The 14,078-nt window shown below is 37.4% G+C and overlaps 1 protein-coding gene across 1 annotated transcript in view; it reads right to left on the bottom strand.

Moving 5' to 3' along the window:
* Positions 1 to 1,971: 1,971 nt before the first annotated feature.
* The window catches only part of arhgdig (Rho GDP dissociation inhibitor (GDI) gamma), a 24,620-nt gene continuing 12,513 nt past the window's right edge, over positions 1,972 to 14,078 (bottom strand). The window contains exons 4-6 of the mRNA XM_035655008.1: positions 8,909 to 8,985; positions 6,385 to 6,448; positions 1,972 to 4,848 (exon numbers count right to left, since the gene is read on the bottom strand). Of these exons, the coding sequence (XP_035510901.1) occupies positions 4,652 to 4,848; positions 6,385 to 6,448; positions 8,909 to 8,985 (338 nt within the window). The 3' untranslated portion in view covers positions 1,972 to 4,651. The remainder of the gene's footprint in view (positions 4,849 to 6,384; positions 6,449 to 8,908; positions 8,986 to 14,078) is intronic.

Below are 14,078 nucleotides of genomic sequence, written 5' to 3'. Positions count from 1 at the left end.
TCTTTTTGCTCCATTTGCTAATTTCTCTATATAACGTAAAGCATAAAGACTTACTAACTTAACTTTGTTTTTGTTATGAGCCACACTACTCTCAGTAATCCCAGTAGGCCTATTTCAATATGAGCCAAAAGTTTGAAGTGACACATACTGATCTGCTACAGATCTGGGTACACCGGGTTAATTGGTATAAATTCCAATGAGAATTTGCTTCTTGTTTTTCTTGTATTACGTTGGAGTATGGTAACAGATACTGGTGGATATTTTACATCTGAATAAGTCTCTTTGTATAGAAAACTGAACTGAAACACAGTGAGAATATATGTGTTAATAATAACCTTTACTTTTATTTTAGACTGTTCAGACAATAATAAAAGAGTGTTATAGTGTTATTATTTCTGTATTTTTATCTGTAGTTTTCTGTAAATGCATTGGCAATAGATTTACAAAAACTTGCGCTGAGTTACATGTGATATGACATGTTGAAATGATCACCAAGGACATTTCTGTGTGTAACATTTTACTTATTGGCTACTTGTACAGTGTAGTTGAATATAGAGTTATGTTCTGTATTTAAACCAACTGAATAATGTGATATAATAAAACATCATAAAAAGATAATTTCTTCTCTATTTCTTCCAACAGAAAATGCTATGGCTTTCTTGCCCGGAGTCAGATGCAGAGATTGATGCCACTCTCATATCTATACAGTAAATAACCCTATTAAAGGACAAGTGTGTAGGATTTTGTGGCATCTATTGGTGAAGTTTCAGACTGCAACTAACTGAACACCACTCGTGCCTGTATCTGACGACCTGGGAATGAGAATGGGCTGTAAAGTGTGTAGGAGGAAATATGGTGGCCACGCAACTTGGAAAAAAATACAAAAGGTCCCATCTAAAGCACAGTTTGGTTTGTCCGTTCTGGGCTACTGTAGAAACATGGCAGTTCAATAGAAGGTGACCCGCAGCGTCTGTAGACAAAAATGCAACGATTCCTATACTCAGGTGATTATACACTAATGAAAACATACCTTTGAATATTATATCCAATAGATCCTCCTAAATGTGGACCTTAAAGATACTTCCAGCAACTGGTTAGCTTAGCTCAGCAAAAAGACTGGAAAGAGGGTGAAACAGCTAGCCTGACTCTGTCCAACAATCCACCTGCCTGCACGTCTAAAGCTCACTAATTAACATGCTTTGATTACAAAGTGAAGTCTCCACTGGTTGCCTGGCAACTCCCCACCACCAAGAAATTCCCTCCATAAGTGCAAAATGAGCTTTAGAGGTGCTGGTAGGTGGATTACCTTCAGACTGAAGTTAACTGTGTCCTCGCTGTGTAATGACTTGACAAAATGTGTTACATTTTGACTTCATTATGTAATGATTTTACAAACATAAATGTATTTCGTAATAAATTAACACATATTTTGGGTGGCTATTATGAAAAGTGGGAGCTGCACTTTTCTTTATGAACGGCAATTTTAATAAGTTGAAGCTTATTTAATGGTCTTTTTGAGAAGCCGTGTGAAAAGCCCATTGCAGTAGTGCTAGAAATAAAAGTGTGAATTAGTTTTTCCAGGTTGGTATTTGGCATGAATTCCCTGAGTCTGGCTGTATTTCTATGATGATAAGAAGCTTGTCTTGTCGCTGCTTTCATGTGGCTTTTAGACTAAGATCAGGGTCAGTTATAATGCGAAGGGCGGCACCACAGGTCTTATTTAATATTTAAGTTTAATTGAGGTTAATTGTTAAAAATATAACATGTGTACAGATGAACAAACTGGGATATATTACGTTCATGTTTTCAAGTTATTACATAATGCAATGTTATTACATAATGTGTTGTTACAACAAGCATATTCCACAGATTATGTCAAACTGTGCATGCAGGAATAATCCAAAAGAGACATCTGACTGGTTGTTTGAATTGCCTTTATTAAAAGATACAGGATACTAGATTTGACACCAATATTTGAGGATGCAGCACTTGATCGTTACAGGCTGGGGCATTAGACACAGACAAATGTTTCCAGCTAGCTGTGCCTTCAAAAATATCCCTGTAAATACTGTATCTGCAGTATATGGCAACCATTGACATCTGGATATTGCATCAGTATCTTTTTTTTCAAAATCACATTAAATTTTACAATAAAGTTGTAAAAAAAGGAAGAGAGAATCTTGCTAAACCATGCAACACCCAACAAGCCAACATTTACAGTTAGTCTTAGATCACAACGATTTCAAATGGTATTTCAATGTTCAATATTTTCAGCAACAATGACAATATCATATCCAAAGACTTAACACAATAATATTTCCTATTTTTTAAGGAGAATTAATTCATCCTTTACTTCTCAGACAGTACTCCATCTTTCAGCTACCATCTTAAAATGTTTCATTAATGTTCAAAGCAGAATTTTATTCACATCTTGTGTCCTTGGTATGGAGGTTTAGAAAGGGCTAATTTTGTTGTTTTTTTTTCACTGAGCAAATAGTATCAAATCCTAAAGGACATGCATGCATCTCTTTCTACAATATGCACAGTTCAGTTACAGTCTTTGATTGGTCTGCTCTTTCAAAAAGCTCCACAAAGACTTGAGAAAACTGCTTTGAAAGCAAACTGCAATGTTAAAATACACCATGTCTAAATCTGATCAAACACAAGTCAAAGATCTTGTGTCTGTGAGAGGAGGTGATTCATTTTCTCATCCCAGTTTATTAATGCTTTGAAAAGACAATAGTTGGATGGTCAGAAGGTATTTTCTATATATCATTCTATTCTATACATTATTTTACTTCCTGTAGAGTTGATTATGTATACTGTATAAGTTCTTTTCTGCATGAGTGTATTTAGTATTTAGTATTTACGTTTGATTTGTTTACTGCAACTATAGGGCAAAACCATGAAAACTTAAGTCATAATTTAAAGAATTATTAACATCATTGATATAAAAGTCTTCCTTCAAATCAGATAACAGACCAATCAATCAACCAATACCCTATGACATGGAATAAAACATACAGTTACATCTCTGACTCCCTAAAACTCTGAAGAAAGATGTAACAATGTATCCAGCGTAACTACAGCTTGAGCCCGCCACACAACGTCTTCTTGTGTATATTTGTTTACAATTTGGCAAATTGGCACTGTTAGAAACATCCCAAATTAGCAATTAGCAGTTCCTGTTTGCAGTTTACCCATGAATGTACAGCCAACTGTCACTGGATTACTTTGATACTGAAGAAACTGTGAAAATGTGATGATTCTCAACAAGTTAGCAGCCTCTTTTTCCGATGATTTCTAAGAGGATTTATGGATGTTATGGATGTTATGCATGAAGATAATTCTAGCATCGAAAAGTGTGAGTTGCACTGAATCAAAATATATGTGCATCATGTCTGTCTATATGAATTTTGATGCAAATTGTGCATTCCAGCGGTTTTTAAGTACCTTAATTGCTTCCGTGAGCTTCTCACAAGCGAAGTTTCCATCTAAATATAGCACAAACTTTAACCAAAAATCTGCCAAAGAAAATGCAAATTAATGCACATTTCCTTCCACTATTGTTATGCAATTATTAGAAGTTGGGTAATCCAGATAAACAGCTGTTGGAAATACAGCATGTCTGTTAGTTTCAAATTAATTTGAGGAATGTTACAGTCTCCACACAGATCTGATGTTTTTGTCTGCCATTTTTCAACTCTTCAATGGACCTTAAAGTTACATACCTCATGTACATCATGATTCATTCTCTAAGTCTGTTCCAAATCAACATCAGACAAGTGTAAAACATGTTTTTGATTTGGTTTTTCAAATTTTCAGCATCTCCCCTCAGGTTTTTTATGCACTTAACACAGGTGTATCGAACCCCACCTACAGCCTCTACTGCAGCTCCTACTGATTGACCGTGTTGGTGAGAGAGTAAAATCAGCTACGGTAACTAACTTCCCTTTGTCTTCAAAACACCAACATGCCCCTCTCCCTTTCATCTCACACAATATGTTTGCCTCATGTCGCTTCCCTCTGCGCTCCCCCTTTCAACTCTCTTGTTGTTGTGTTCCAACATGTGAACCCATAATTTTTGCTGAGCATCCAAATGCAATCTGTATTGACATATTTCATCTCTTCTCTTTGGAAAACTCTGTTTGACAGATATTGGATGTTTGTAATTATGGATTGTATATATTGTATTTCCCTTTGTGCCTCAGACTGACCACTGCTGCTTTATGAAGGCAGGGGCACAATAAAGAATGAGGAAAGAAGGGTGGGAGAAAGGAAACTATGGGAGAGTCCAAAAAAACCTCATCATGTGGACAACTCCAGATGAATGGGATATAGATGTAGGAGAATCTGGAAAAAGAACATAGATGCAAGGACAGAAGGCTGAGAGACGGGGGATTCTCTCCTCTAAAAGTCCCTGTCAGACATGGGTTTCAGGAGACCTGCATTAAACAGACAAGGAAGTAAAGGGTAGAAGAGAAGAATAAGGAGTAAGAGGAGAAATGGAGCCTCCTGTCTCGGCCACTGCATTGGCTGCTCTCACAGGGTGACGAGTAGGAGGGGGAAAGAGGGGAAGGTCAAAGGGGAGGGGAAGAATAAGAGTGAAAGAAGGGAAGAAGAGCATCATCTCTCTCACTCTCTCCCTCTATTAATTCCAGTCCTTCTTGATATCGAGAGCCCACTCCCAGTCCAAGTAGACATTCTTGTCGTCGTCGATGAAGCGGGAACGGATCCCATAGTGGCCACGTGATATCACGCCTTTGGGTGCCTCATCAGCCGGGCATACGAACTCATTCTCCTCTGCCTTTGGGCCGTAACTTCCCACCATGCGCGACACCCTGTCCACTGCAGGAAGATACAAAATGGACACAGACAACAGAAGAGCCGGTTTTTATCAGTGTGCTAAAAGTGAGATTTTGGATTTAAAGCTGCATTAGGTAACGTTTATAAAAATAACTTTTTGTTATATTTGTTGAAACTTTCACTATATTCTGACAGTAGTACATGAGAAAGATAATCTGTGAAAAAATCAGGTCCCTCTGGCTCTTCCCACTGCTCCTAATGGAATTTGCAACCATCCACAACGCCTGAACAAAAACAGCCAATCAGAGCCGAGAAAGAGATAGTTGATAGTCTCATTCCCATTCTTGGCTCTGATTGGTTGTTCAGACATGGTGGATTATTGTTGAAGAGTCAGTCCTGGATGACTGTAGGTCTGAAAAAAAGCATATCGTTGATCATGATGAATAATACATTAGCTGAGTCAGTATGTATTATTCAGAATAGGGTAGCTTTAGCATATCATTTGCATTTGGTTTGACTGTTTGACAGAATGTTAACTATTTTTCCTTTTTTTGCATTCTTCATTGGTCCAAACACAAGAAGAGATGGAATTATTTCATTTGTAATCACTTTCTATGCACATTCATTATCTGCACTTAACATATATTTAATTCTCCTTATAAGCAGCAGAATTTGTTGCTCCAGTTTGGTTTTCTTGTCATTTCATTTAGCTAATTTGTGATTTCATCCTAATAAATATATTGGATTGTTGTTAATGCCACATGATAATTTCCAATAGAGATATCAAGGGTGCAACACACAAATCACTTTAAAGAAAAAAAATTATGTGTTTTTGAAGAAGAAGCACAATGTGTAACAATTTTTGTACAATGGGGCAGATGGCAGGTAAGTCCACTTATTCCCTGTCTGAGCATGTGATGCTCCTACACCTCGCTGTAAGTAGGAGTTGTTTGATAAATGTGTATTATCTTTCATTCCTCAGTTTTAAGGTCTAGTGTGTGAACAGTATTCATAGGTGTGTTTTCATTAGTGTATAATCACCTGAATATAGGAATCTTCATGTTTTTGGTACCTTAGAATGAGCCGTTTATATCTACAGAGGTTGTGGGTCTAATGTAACAAAAACACAACAATTCTTATTTACAGGTGATTATAAACTAATGAAAACATAGTTATGAATATTATATTTTATTTCTGACAATACATCATCTTAAACATTACACACTGGACCTTTAAGTGTAATTCTTAGAGGTTTGATGATGGCCCCAGAGTTTATAAGCTAGGTTTATGATGTATACATGTGTATTTTCATACACGTAGACTTTCTTGTACACTCACTTGCATACAAGATAAGTGGCATATTTTGAATTTTAAATGGAAATTGTTTGCATTCATCTTTTCATCCAGTACAATAACTGATGTTCAGATTCTCTCCTGCAGCAGCGCACATGATGGCTGCTTAGTTGCGTTTATAATTATTTGTATTTAGTCAAATTGCTAGTCATGAATGACATTGATGTGTTTAGTTGCTTCTTGTCACTTTGTACATTTATCATATGGTGGCTGAATTGAACTTACCTGTTATTCCTTTTCTCTGGGTCACCTGATGGTACCTCAAGCCAGCGACAATTTCTCTGTTCACCTGCAGACACACACAGAGTCATCAAATCTTTTCATGGACTTTTCTGTTGATTACAAACAAAAGTGGAGCACCAGGAAGGAACTCAAACAAAAATGTAGCTTTTCTGCACATTTTACATTTGAAGGGTTACTCCAACAATTTAGTATTGCACTTGGGGTTGGTGGACTCATATGAGACAGCTTTTTAAAAAGAATGGTTACAAAAGCATATGCATGCGTCAAACAGTGGATACTATGCAAGTTATGCAACTTACTTTATTTATTCTATTCTTTCAAACCCCCATCTTCAGTTTATAAAACAGGCTTTCTGCTTAACTTTTTAATCTCAAACCCAAAGTGACATCATCAGGATCAGTGAATTTTCTGACACTTTCATGCTTTCAAGAACATGTCAGGCAAAACACACACTAATGTGACAAATGAGCGTTTGTGTGCTGGGTGAAGCTGCTTTGAAAGACGGCAGTGACGCTGTTTGGCCAGCAGGTGTCAGAGCGGAGTCAGTCACTCTGAGCTGTTTGGTCATTCTCTGTACATCTCCCTTTCCCGTCCGGGCCAAGTCCCTGGAGTACTGCCTCCAGTCTACCCACACACATACACACACATACACACAGTCTCTCCATTTCAATAAAAACCTGTGTATTAAATGGGCAGCTAGCCCCTACATTTACATTTTTATATATGCCAAATAAAGTTCTTACTGTCCCTTGTTTCTGTCTTCATTTTTGATCAATTTCTCTTTTGTTCTAATAACATTCATCCAGATCTCAGTGTGCTAGTACAGAAATAAAACAATCTGAATCACTCTCAGACCATTAGATAATTTATTGATCTGGTATTCAGCCAGTTCTTGCCGCTGAGTTTTAGAGACATGATGAACAAACAGTAAAAACTACTGACAATTCACACCCCCTAAAAAATTTAAAAAACTGCCAGTAGTGAAGCAGCTTGCATTCCTGGCTTGATATTGTTGTTTGTTGTTGCATTCTTGTTCCTGTGACTGATGGGACAAATGTAAAAATATTTAATCATTCTTAATGTTATAATTGTTCCATAAATAATCCCTCTAGCCTCTGGGTGCACTTTTTCTCTCATGGATATCTGTACTGATTTTCCTTTCAAAAATATTTCATACATCCCCAGTCTGTATTTATTTATAGAGGACATGGGGGACATGAGCTTGGGAAATAGCTACTGTGTGTTTACATTGAGTGGTTTATTTGTAACAGAGCAGGAAAAGAGAGGAGAGAGGATGGACGTGTGAGAAAAAGGGGAGGGTAACAACAAAGATCTGACAGATAGAGCAAGAGACAAACACAAAAATGTGATGTTAGGAAGAAGAATAAAAAGTCAACAAAGATTAAGAGGCTGGGAAGAGTGGCATTAGTGGGAACAGTTAATGGAAATTAGTAATTGATGTGCGTTTTGGGTTTGAATCACAGTTACTGCTGGTTTCTTCTTTTTGATATCACACCAGAAAATAGCAGTTGTGTTTATAACTGGGAGGGATTTGGTGCTTTTGTCTTTGACAAACTGAGTGTAACTTTCTTAATCAGTTGACAACTTCTTGACCACTCGTCTTTTTGGGACAAAATGAAGCATTAAAGGCAGCAAACAGGAGTAAGGGTGATACCAACCCTGTCCTCACTATCGTTGTGCAAACTGTGTTGGATTTTTACTCTTATCTACCTCTGATAGAACTAACAAGTAAAGAAGAAGAGTCTACAGCCATGCATTTTGACCTGATGATGGCGCTAAAGGAAAAGTCTAGGGATCATCACAGTGATTTCTATTCACCCTGAGGGGAACATGAATGTCTGTATGAAATTTAATGGCAATCCATCCAACATTTGTCACAATATTTCACTGAAATTAACAAATGTGAACCTTATAGAGGCGCCAGAGGAAAAATTCAGATATCTCTCACAGGATGAGTAAAAAACATCCTGAAATAAGTTAGGGGATCACCAAAGGCTCCAGGGTTCTTCTTCTGGATCACATGAATATGTTCACCAAATTTCATGGAAATCTGTCCAGTAGTTGTTACATTATATGGATGACAATGTCAGTCTGGACTAAAGTGGACTAACAGACTGACATAGAGCCATGTCATGGCTAAAATCAAGGACATTTAAAAGCAGTGACTTTCTAATTTATCAGAGATGAGAAACTTACTGATGTTTGCCTCTCCAGCATTAATCCTTACTGGCACTATAAAATTAAACGGCCCATGAATAGACTCATTGAATATGATAATGGCCTTGTTTGATATTGTGGTTTGATCGTATAGTACACGGTGGCTTACTCAGCATTGTCTCTCTCTCTCCTTCTCTTTATCACTTACAGTAAATACCTGATCCTCTGTTTGTTGATTCCACCCACATACAAAGCAATCAATCCATGTTGTGTACAGTAAATCTCTCCGTCCTTAATATACCTCCGGGACTGCATCTGTCCGTCTTACCTTGAAGTTTATCTTTAGTCTGTATGTCACTCCTTCCTTTAGGATAAGGGCATTCTCCTTCAGAGCGTTCAGATCTCCTGCACAAACAACAACAATCAAACATCAGTCATGGTCAGTAGGACACGCATGACATCACCTGCTGCAGTGTCTTAAAATGACTCACTGTTGCTGATTCACACATAAATCATATCTCATACTCAGAAATGTAGCTCGCAGCAGCAGACATCAGATTTCTTAAAATTGTAAATAAAGCAGAACTGTATTAGAATAATCTTTTGGAGAAATTGTCCATCTTCACCTCCAAAAGTGTTATTGAAAATTGGTATTTTATCATTTTTAACATAGTAATTGAATTTACAAATAAATAAATAACAACAAACATGCACAAAAAGTGGATTTTGTCAGCAGTGAGAAATGAAAAGGTTGCATAGTTAATCAAACATATTAACTTAAAATACTGAATACAGCATTAGACTTGGTCAATCTCGGAAGCTGTAGCTTTAATACAATAGCAGCCGGATGTATGTTGCTTAGTGGTGAACAATATGATAAATGGGGTTCACTACATGATAAAACTATATGATACACACTTAATGCAGGGGATTTGGAGCATTGTCTCATGTTTTGAATTAAAGTCACACTTAAAGGTGGCTTTCGTAGCCCAGTAAGATAAGATAAGATGTTCCTTTATTGATCCCCCGTGGAAGAAATTCAAGTTGACACAGCAGCACAGAGGAAATGTAGTGCAAAAAGCACTGACGTGTAAAAATACAATAAAGAAAAAAAAAATACAAATATTCTGAAGATATAAGATAAGTCTATAATGAAAATATATACACTATATGCAGTATGCAGTAAGAAATATGGTGTGCAAAAATATTTATAACTAACTGTACAAAAATCTGACTCTAATGTACTGTTTTTTTTTGTGTTACTGGTTCTTTGTACAATTAAACTGTCTTCGCAGTGCTGTGGGGTTGAATGGGTTCATACTGAAGTGCGGGCGAAGCATCCTGGGTCATTGTAAAAGCACATCATAATCAGAAATGCATCCACTGCCTAATCACTTTAAATCTCAATTTAAACCTGACCATCAGTCCTGAGTGCTTCCTAATGGACAGAGAGAACCAGAGGAAGGAGGAGAGGAGAGGAGATGAAGGAGCGATAGATGTGAATAAAAACAGACAGCAGTGGTGTGTGGAAGAAGACAGATATGCAAAGAAAGGAAGTGACCTACAGATAACACGCACGCAAACAGAGCATACATCGTCCCCTCAGAAGAGAACTGCGTGGGATTAGAGGTTTGATTCCCCCTGGTGTCACCTGCATTAAAAATACATGCACTTGTGACAAATTTAGACACTTTAAGTACGACAGCATATCGCGCTTGCCAATGGAAAATCCCCCAACTCTGCTGATGTCGACTGACACATTCTCCCTTTAATTGAGAATCTATATGTCCTCCTGAGGTTTGGGAGCATTTTACCACCACATGAAACACTTCAAACTCCCCCCATTAGATAAAATCAGAAATGTACGATATCGAGCTAATAAAGCTGTTCCTCAGTGGCTGACATTTTTTCACTGCTCCATCTCTGTCCCAGTTCATTCAGTCTATCTCCCTCCATGAACTGTGGTATGTAACGCTCCTATCTCCTCCCTCTGATTCATCTCCTCCCTCTTCTTTTTCTCGTCTCAGGAGACCAAAAGAGAAGAGATGCTGGCCTCCCCTGTGAGCGTCTGACTAAGAAAATAGGTCAGTGTGGAGAGCTGTCTACCTGTTCTCCTCACACAAGTACACGCACACGCACACTATGTACTCATGCCAGTATGCACGCAAGGATTCACACGCGCCAACAAACCCACACATTGAACACACAGCTCACACGTAGCCAGAAAAGCTCAAAATATTATGGAATAAATAATTATGAAAATATTATACACCAGTTTTACCTATTTAACAATACACACAAAAGACAAATGTTTGATTTTATTGTTTTCTTTGTCAAATCATGTATTTTGTATGGTTTTGTAGTGGCTGCATCAGGTACCAGTAGACTGACATTTACTGTAAAAACCTGCAACTTCATAACTTAACAAAAGTGCCCCCACAGAGAATACATAGAACAAGATAATAGGTATAACATTTTTGGTTTAGAGTAGGGTTTATTTTATCCAAAAGTATATAATTTAGATATAAGATGAGAATTACACTGTAAGGAAATCTTGTACGTTTTACATGTATCATATATGACAATTATTTACCAGTAGCCTACTCTTGAGAATACAATCTTAATTCAAGAATACATGATCAGTTCATAAAATATGATGCATTCTTGTAAATTAAACTACCCAACAGTATATACACGATAATAAAAGCTCCACCTCGACTAGTCACAACATAACAAAACTGAGGGTCTACCATAGCAGCTCTGTGAAGCTGTATTTAGACACAGTGGTGCTTTGAGCTGATTGCTAATATCAGCAACAAGTTCACAATGACACCATTCTTATGTTCAGCAGCAATAAGGTAATTGGAAATATTGAGCTGATGATGGCGCTAAATGAAAAGTCAGAGGGGAACATGAACGTCTCTATCAAAAGTGCAGGGCTAAAAAGCTGCCTGCATATGGCTGCATCAGTAGTAATCATATATTATTATAAAATATATCTTAACTTAACCCTCTGGACCATTCTGCATAAAGAGTACTTCAACTTACATAAATACATTTGAATTTGAATGCAGGACTTTTAATAAATTAAATAAATGCTGCACTTCTTCCACCAGCATTCATAACCGTATCAAATACAGCAGTCACATGATAAGTCTCATTAATGTCAACTGGGAGGCTGTTAAGAACCTTCACTGCTGCAGTTTCAGTGGAGTAATTAGACTTAAAACCAAAGTGAAATTAGTCAATAAGAATGTTGCATGACAAATGAGCAGTAGGTTTATCGGAGACAACCCTTATTAAGTTCAGATAGAAAGAGATTGGAGATTGGCCTGTAGTCCAGGGAAAGGTTCAGAGGAAATTCAGGCTAGCATCCAGTTCTTTTGAATTCATTTTAATGTTTTCTATTCACTCTCTGCCCACGTTTGAATAAATAATCTCATTATTATATGAATTTCACAAACACAATCCTTTTAAAGTGGTCACATATTATTACTGATATCATACTATGCCCACAGCACACAATGAATGCAAGGTAAAGATCAGCGGCTGACACAGAGAGGCTAGGCTGCTTGGCGTGAGTGTGTGTGACTGAGTAAATGTGTAGCAGCATGCATGCTCAGCAAAACAACCCTGAAGCCTGAGAACATGAAAGTTTAACAAAGCAAGTGCTTACATTTAGGGCACCAGAGCACTGAAAAGTCATAGTCAAGGATATTGCTTGGTGTAGTGCGGCCTGGCAGCAGGCCACACAGTACAGTATGTGACACACCATATATCATAGGCCAAAGTGTTGTGTTAAACCTTATAGCATGGGAATATGTGCAGCCACTGAGACATAGGTTTAAAAAAATAATATATATATATATATATATATATATATATAAGACAGAAATGGTAGTAATACTATTGCAATGAAATGACCTCACATAGAAGCAGCACATGTTTTGCAGTAAAATGATATGATCCCTTTAAAATTTGATGTTTAACGTACATTTCTAACCAAACTGGGTCACAGCTTACATTGTTGTGCTTACAGTATATGCTTTTTGCATGGGTGGCTGCATTGGGCAATGAATCCCTATCTCTAGCAGCCATATTGCTGTATCTACTCAGACGCAAAAACACATTAAAAGCTGTTTCTGTGCTGCTAGCTCAGCCTGGAAAGTATTTTTATGTTTCAATGCATCAACATTCAGGGCCATTGTTCAAAAGTAACAACTGAAATGATAAAAAGAAATTGTAATTTCTTAAGAGCAAGAGTAAAGTTACTGTCTATTCGCAGTGCTGATAAAAAGGTGGTGATATACTGGATGATATGTGAGGCAAGAGTTCAGTGATGAATTCAAAAACGGGGAAGGGCAAGTGTCATGTGAGACTGAGGTATGCAAAATGAGAGCGGTCAGATGATCAGACAGGTTGTAAACAAGCCAACAGTGTGGCCAGATTAACCAGTTTTATTTCATTATAAGAGGTAAAACTTTCTCTTTGACTGCAACACTAGTACAGTAGGTCAGTGTTGAACTAAGGTCAATAATGGGTTTACAACAGATATTTTGGGTGATACATTTACAGTGCTCATTTTGGGTTTCAAATAAGTTTGTTTGGTTAAACCCGGGGATTTATTTAAAGGTTACACATATGAAATTCAGTTGCCACTGAAATAAAAAAAAAACCCTACAGAGACATACCTTTTGTTTTAACCTGCCACCAGACTCCATAGACAAAAATAGTAATTTTACCTTACAATTGTAACATTGTAACTTCAAAGTGGACAGAAACAAAATAAAACTCACCAAAAACATTTTTGTTAATCTTTACACTGTTCCAACAATTAATAACTCTGGTTTGGTCAAAATAAATCCTTAGTTCACCGACATAGATGCGTAAAACAGAGCGTCGCTCTACTCTGCTGCACTAGGAGCAGACCGTTCTTGTAAACAAACCACAGACAGGCTGCAATAGCAACACAAGCAAAGAGAGTGCTATGCCTTTAAAGCCTGTTTAATCATTGGATTGCTGTGTCTTAAGCAATAAATATATTTCATAGTTAAGAGTTTGGGGTAGTATTACAGTATATAAACAAAATGACACAATCAGTTAAAGGAGACCCTGAATGGCTGTTGTACTGTAACCTAATTAAGTAAAAATAGGTGTTAATGCACATAAAAAAAACAATATAGCCTATTATAAATTGTACTTTAGTGGAGCACAAAGCTCCGAGCACCACCTGTCCTGTTGTTGTCTGTGCTGACAGAGACTCTGATGTACTGAGAGACTTCACACCTTCTGAGTGCATGAGGGACCAGTTATGAACTGAGAGGCTGAGGCTGAGACACACGCGCCCAAACAACCTGGCAGAAGTTAAAGGCCAGTCAAGCATGCAGTAAGTGTCTCAGAGTGTCTCCTTTCTCTCCTTTCTCGTCAGCGATCATCTAGACTACAGTGCAATGTATCTGACCCTGCGTTTTGCCATCCCTCCCTCTCTCTCTCTCTCT

This window comes from Morone saxatilis, unplaced genomic scaffold (genome assembly GCF_004916995.1).
Source record: "Morone saxatilis isolate NCDOM2014 unplaced genomic scaffold, NCSU_SB_2.0 Contig14, whole genome shotgun sequence".
Lineage (NCBI taxonomy): Eukaryota > Metazoa > Chordata > Actinopteri > Moronidae > Morone > Morone saxatilis.
The sequence above is the reverse complement of the archived record's forward strand: the minus strand, read 5'-3'. Positions and strand labels throughout refer to the sequence as shown.